This window comes from Wyeomyia smithii, chromosome 2, assembly GCF_029784165.1.
Source record: "Wyeomyia smithii strain HCP4-BCI-WySm-NY-G18 chromosome 2, ASM2978416v1, whole genome shotgun sequence".
Taxonomy (NCBI): domain Eukaryota; kingdom Metazoa; phylum Arthropoda; class Insecta; order Diptera; family Culicidae; genus Wyeomyia; species Wyeomyia smithii.
The window spans coordinates 152,553,248-152,560,033 of record NC_073695.1 but is presented as its reverse complement, the minus strand read 5'-3'; the positions used below and the strand labels follow the sequence as shown (position 1 = coordinate 152,560,033).

At 44.4% G+C, this 6,786-nt stretch overlaps 3 protein-coding genes across 3 annotated transcripts; all 3 read left to right on the top strand.

The window, feature by feature from the left end:
• Positions 1–258: 258 nt before the first annotated feature.
• LOC129720090 (uncharacterized) lies at positions 259–732 on the top strand. Its single transcript, XM_055671505.1, has one exon. The coding sequence runs from the start codon at positions 259–261 to the stop codon at positions 730–732; it is 474 nt and encodes a 157-aa protein (XP_055527480.1).
• Positions 733–3,870: 3,138 nt separating this feature from the next.
• On the top strand, positions 3,871–4,548 carry LOC129720089 (uncharacterized). The gene has a single exon (XM_055671504.1). It carries the CDS (start codon positions 3,871–3,873, stop codon positions 4,546–4,548), a length of 678 nt encoding a protein of 225 aa, XP_055527479.1.
• A 1,902-nt stretch (positions 4,549–6,450) lies between these two features.
• On the top strand, positions 6,451–6,786 carry LOC129720088 (uncharacterized). The gene has a single exon (XM_055671503.1). The coding sequence runs from the start codon at positions 6,451–6,453 to the stop codon at positions 6,784–6,786; it is 336 nt and encodes a 111-aa protein (XP_055527478.1).

The following is a 6,786-nucleotide window of genomic DNA, read 5'->3' as shown; positions in this document are numbered from 1 at the left end:
CTTTCTCAACTAAGTTAAATGTATGACAACATCAATAATCCCAACATTCTGATAATTTTTCACTAGCTTAAACTCTGAAGAAATGATTCCCGAATAGGGCTTGCTCGATGCATTAAAGTAAAAAATTGACTTTTTTCCGACTTTATGCAGTTACAGACCACTGTGTGACGGTGCGACTCGAGAAGCTAGAAGAGTTGTGGGAGAAGGTGAATGACGTCATCATTGAAATTGAAATTAACGAAGACTCTACGGCAGATAATGAAACATATATACAGCATATATACGGAGTTTGGTAACGAGTATTATGAGGTAAACTCGGTACTGTTGGACAAGCTTAAGGAATTGGAGGAGCATCCGCCCATGAATTTTTCCCTTCGCGCAAATGATACGACGCAGCAACCTACCGTTGAGCATGTTCGTCTCCCGCAAATCAAGTTACAAACTTTTGATGGAAATATTGATGAGTGGTTGAGCTTTCAGGATCTGTACACTTCGTTAATTCATTGGAAGGCTGATTTACCCGATGTTGAGAAGTTTCATTATCTTAAGGGATGTTTGGCTGGCGAGGCGAAGGCGCTGATAGACCTACATTCTATTACTAGGGCAAATTATCAAATTGCATGGGATACGCTTACGAAGCGGTATAATGATAGCAAATTTCTCAAACGAAGGCAGGTGCAAGCACTTTTTAAGCTACCATCGTTAACGAGGGAATCTTCCGACGAGTTGTAAGCCTTGTTGGAAAGGTTTGAACGGGTCTTACAGACTTTGGATCAGCTTATACAACCAGTTGATTACAAAGATATGCTGCTGTTGAACATTTCATCAACACGATTAGACACCGCAACGAGACGGGGCTGGGAAGAATATTCTTCAACGAAGGAGAATGACAAGGTGAAACATTTAACTGAGTTTCTGCAAAGAAGGGTACGAGTGCTTGGTGCATTACACACGAAGCCCACGGAAGCTAATACAGAGTTTTCGCGGCAGTTCAGGAAGGTTGCTCAGGGTCTCATTTGTTGTATCAATGCTCTGCGTTTCAGCGGCTAACGGTTTGCGCCCGGGATAAATTACTTTGTTCGCAGTCTCTGTGTAGAAATTGTTTTAAAAGAGGGCATAGGGCCCTGAATTGTCCATCAATATACGTATGCCGCATCTGCAAAGAAAGGCATCACACCTTAGTGTGTTTCAGAGCTGAGAGCAATCATGCTGCTAAGGAAAGAGTTAACAAGGACAGTGGTACAACTAAGGACGTGTTAACTCAGGTGGCTAGTACATCGGTTACTCAAGTGTCTGCTAATGTTTCGGGTCATCGAATATCGTCCGTGCTGCTAGCTACAGCGGTCGTTTTGGTGGAAGACGACTAAGGCTTTCGTTTTCCAGCACGAGCCTTGCTGGATTCCGGTTCCGAATACAATTTTATGACAGTAGGTTTGGCGCAAAAAATGAAACTCAAATGTCGAAGGTCCGACGTGGCAGTATGTGAATTGGTGAATCTACTTCCAGGATAAAACAAACGACAAATACTATTATCAAGTCTCGAGTATCAGAATTCTCGCGTAGGGTGAAATTCCTACTATTACTGAAAGTCACAGCAAATCTCCCAACAAAAAATCACAGGAGGGTTGTGTGCAAAGCCACGACCGCAAGGTTGAAGTAGAATACTTTTACACAGCTCTACTTACGGCTGTACATTAATCTACGGACGGGCGAATCGGTTCACGTCGCTTTTCGCGTTTAGCCTGGCAGAGGCCTAATGCGCACGGCCAACACAATAGCAAGGTGTTTTCACATTGAAAATTAGACACGGTTTTACTGGAGTAAGTGTTGGCAAATGCATCTAACGCTAATACCGCCGCTATCGTACGAAAGCGCGTCGTTTCATGTGGGGAATTATATCAACAACGAAAAATAACGCGCGTCTAAGCACACCCGAACTGTTTCGCCGTGCCGCTTCCATTTACTTCCTTATAACATCCTCCTCATGGAAGTACCGGCTGCACCAACCGCTGAGGCTGTACCATACTGCTTCTGGTACCCAAAACTATTAACTCTTCAAATTAAGTGTTTTATTTGTCCTCAAAAGAACAATTGTTCAATTCCATATCGAATATAATGCAATCGCATTTCTGTAATATTACCGACAGTAATATTCTTCTGAACAAAATGACCCAACTTTTCCATTAGAGGAAGTGCTGGCTGAAGTACGGCAAAAATCTCGCCCGATCGCTCGCGTTGGCGTTCATTCTCAGCCAGAGGCCTGAGACGTGGTGACCAACCACAGGGCAAGTGATTTGTTTAATTTGAAGGCAGCCACAGGCGCAACCCGGGTGGTCCATCCAGCTTACCTTCCGACTAATGAATGTAGCTAGTTTTCCCAGAAACACTCTTTTATAGCCGAAGGGCGCTACGAAGTAGGCCGCGCCTTTCAGTTCAGTTGTTCCATTACCTAATGTTCTTCAGACAAATTATTTGACAATTCGCATATGATTTTTGTATCCAGCGAATAAACACCGATGGTGCTCTCACAAACGCAACGGTTTTAACTCGTATCTTATTGCGGTTTGTAACATCAAGCGATTTTATTTGCTCGCTGTTGCGTGTTGCATCATGTTGCAACTTGGCAGCTGGGAGACGACGAAATTCTGTTCATGCTGATTGATTGAATCGACTTCATATTAGCTCTGCACAGTCGAAAAAACTGCTTTTGTGAATGCGTTCTAACAGGGCAGTTTATTATTCAAAGTCGGTTATGCTGATCGCAGCCTTTGCGCTGCCCCTACCGTGGAGGGTTTACTTAATAAAGTAAAAATTAGACAACTACAACTACAATTTGATTGCATCGCGCACAGAATGTCCGCTTGTGTTGATGCCAGAAAATCATTAACCTTCAATTATTTGTTTATTTGCCTTGAAAAAGGCATTTTGCGGTTCAAAATCGGTTGCTGACGAAACCTTTGAGCTGCCTCAAAAGTGGGGGAATTAAGATACACGGACAACATGCACTGTGGAAGCTATTTTACATTCAGTAAATTAGACGGGTGCGACAGATTTAAATTGCTAGGATCCATCACAGAATGCTTGCTTGCGTTGACAAAAATTATTAACTTTCAATGACTTGTTTATTTTGCTTTTCAAAATTGGATTTCCTGATGGCAATCTTCATGCTGCCCTAACACGGGGGGAATAATGGCAGTCTGGCGACACACGCTGAGAAAAACCGCGCTGCTCCTGAGACGTGGTGACCAACCACAGGGCTAGTGCTGCTGCTAGGGAAGGACGACTGCTGTTGTCGCTGTCTAGAACTATTATGAGCGGCTTCGGCTGAAACAGGCTCTTATATAGGCCAAATAGCATGTTTTCAATTGCAAGGTATATGATTCTGTCGATCGTGCTTGGGAAGCAATCTTATAACGACCAATCAGATGTCGAATTTTTCGTTTTGACAAGGCTTGACTATTTTCAATAGTACAATGCGAATAATAAAATTACCATTATCTTCTTTTGGGAAGAATCTTAGTAGATTTTCCGATTTATTGCTACAAGAACGAAGGAAATCCATCGAATACTAACCAATTTATTAGCATTTGAAATTGGACATATTTTTCACTTTTTCGGTTTTAGATTTTAATTTCACATCCCTATGTAGCCGAACTTGCTTAGAGAAGTATTCTACTTCAAAATGTGAATTTGGCTGGATGGAAAATTCCGACAGGTGTCGAACTAGCGGACCCAGTCTTTTTTGTATCGAAGGCGGTCGACTTGGTGCTTGGCATACATCTTTTTTTTGTATTTTTCAATGAGGTTCGGTTGGGTGAAAACCGGCCGATGCTTACTGAATCAGTCTTTGGATGGGTAGTTTCCGGGGCGATGGATAGTTTCCAGCATAGTTCGGTTACTTCCTGCAATATGGCGGTTGGTCTGGAAGAATTATTAAGTCGGTTTTGGTCCTGTGAGGAGATTGGGTATCCCACCAATTATTCTCCGGAAGAGTTACGCTGCGAGGAGCAGTTTGTTCAAACGGTGGAACGAGGATCCGATGGTCGGTACTCAGTTTCCCTACCCAAGAAGGAAGGCGCTTTGGCAAGAATTGGCGAATCAAGCGACATCGCATTTCGGCGACTTCTGGGATTAGAACGTAGGTTACTGAAGGACGTAGAGCTGCGGCAGCAATACGATCAGTTTATGGAGGAATACCTATACCTGGGACATATGCGTAAAGTGGAAACGCGTTCCCTAGAGCAAGTAACTCACTTCTATTTACCACATCATCCGGTGGTTAAGCAAGAGAGTACTACTTCTAAGGTCATTATTTTGGGGAGCCGAACGAAGCAATTCATGTTAGTTTCTGATGTGGAGAAAATGTTCAGGCAAATTGAAATTAACGCATCGGATAGGCCGCTTCAAAGCATCTTGTGGCGTACAGATAACAGCAAGAATGTCGAAACCTACGAGCTAACCACGGTGACGTACGGGACTAGGCCCGCACCGTTCTTAGAGACCAGGACTCGCAACCAACTCGCTATGGATGAGCGAGCACAGTTGTAGCCGTCGCGAACCGATCATGCTTAAGCGAGTAGTTTAAGCGCCACTCCTTACGGAGACTACCGCCAAGATAAATGTTGCCCGGATGAGACTGCTTTTCTATGCAAGTCCAAGTTGAATCCCTTCGGAGAAAGAATTCAGATCGATTCAGCTCGCTAGCTAGTTTCCGCCAAAACAGGTGCAAACTCGGAAAGAAACTTAACGAACCCAAAGCTCACCGTACATAATTCTCGATATAGGAATCACTTAAGCTTTTATCATCACGGGAAACTTACAAAACCCGCCACCAGACAGCGCCAACTTGAGAGGAACCGAACATATGCATGCCTGAGACTTTCGCATGCTGCGAACTAAAACGGAACGAACGAACTAAGGTGACTAGGGAAACATTTCATAAGCTCAAAATCCTGTATAATCTTAAGGGCTAGGTTTATTAGGAACAATTTCAATCGGTTTAACTAATCCTATATTTACACATTCAGGTTTTCGTTTTCTCTACTCGGTCGGTATCGTGTGCGATTCTAACTATCTACTCTTACTCTACTCTTCCTTTCTCTCTCTCTCTCCCTGTGGGTGCAGGCATAACGACCATCTCACTACATGACGTTTCTATTCCCGAGAGCCAAGGGTGGATCAACTTGATCTCCCGGGAGCGATCGCAATTGCGTTACGGGGCGTCCGTAGTCGCGGTTACATGTGACCAATCGGGTCACTCGAGCTCGAAAATTTCTATCGGTTTATCTTCTACCCGTCACAAGCGGGAATTACAAAATGGCCGTCAATCGGCTCTACATACGCCACGTGGCGGCTTCTAGGGTCGGCACTTCAAAAAAGAGAATGGAACGGACTCACCGAATTTCTCATGAGATCAGTTGCTTTGGCTGCTGTTGAACCGGGATGCTGGCTGTATTCCCTAGTTACAGATGTATGGCGGGGGCGATCTCTAATCGCAAGTGGGATTGCGGCATTTGCCGCCAACTAAACTGCAGGTGCCGGCCGAAAAGGGTTGATTCGGGCCAGCAGAATCGTTTCTCGGGCCAATCCGGAGAATTCTGGCTGTGCTGACTCGGCGAGGTAGCGGTGATGACGGGTGGCGCGCAAACGGCGCGGCAAGCGTGATGAGAAGGTGCTCTCGTGCGGTTTCTCCGATTCCTAGGGTGAGAAAGTCTGATGGCAAATGCCACCGAGAGGTCGTTAGCCTTTGCTACGGGTCGTTAGCCTTTGCACGTGCTTACCTTTCTGTCTCCTAGCATGCACACGAATCGGGTTTCACACACTTAACTATTCGCACGTTCTATCTAACTCCTAGAAATACAAAAACTTTCGCTCATGAACTACTTTCCTAGCACTCTCTGCTTTTACCTTGAAGCAGTGACCTAACGCGAAACTATCCACTTCCACTATGTTTGGCGGTTTGGAACGAAGTGATCGTACAGTTTTAGCCCTCAGATAAACTAGGAGACCTGACTACTTGCCGGAAGTACGTCAGTACATAATCGAAAATCCTTCGGGATCACTCGGAATTTGCTAAATAATTCTTTCGGTTCGTTTTGACCTACGCACGTAGTTTTGCCTTCTCTTTCCTTCAACTTTCCTAGAAAGGTTCGTTTTGAACCTGCATGTGAAGTAATCTCACTCAGGTTTCCTTATATAATTTATTTCGGCTATCTAAGGGATCGACGCATGGACGTGCGACGCGTGGCCTACATTTTAGCGATCTTTCCTTAGACACAACCCAACTGAGCACTAATCAAGGTGAATATTTACAGGACTTAAGTGTTATATTCTAAATTTTATAGTATGAATATTTTATCGCTTCCAACTCAACCGTACTGCATTATGCTGTGACCGGCAACGGTTACACAGTTTCCTCTCGCGGCAAGGGCTGTTATCCAAGACGTTTATATGGACGACGTTTTGACCGGGGCTGATGATGAGGAAACAGCATTGAATTTAAGAATGCAGTTAGAGGAAATGCTGCAGAAAGGTGGATTCCGATTGAGGAAATGGGCGTCAAATTGTCCCTCAGCCTTGCAAGCCATGTCAGAGGACAATCTAGCACTGATAAAAACTGAAGGATACCAAATAGATCCCGATCCAGCAGTGAGAACATTAGGGCTCATCTGGCATCCAAACACGGACGTTTTGAAATTTCGGTTCAAGATACCCGATCTAATTGAAGGCGAAACATTGACTAAACGAAAGGTCCTATCGATCCACTTTTTGATCCGCTTGGCATGA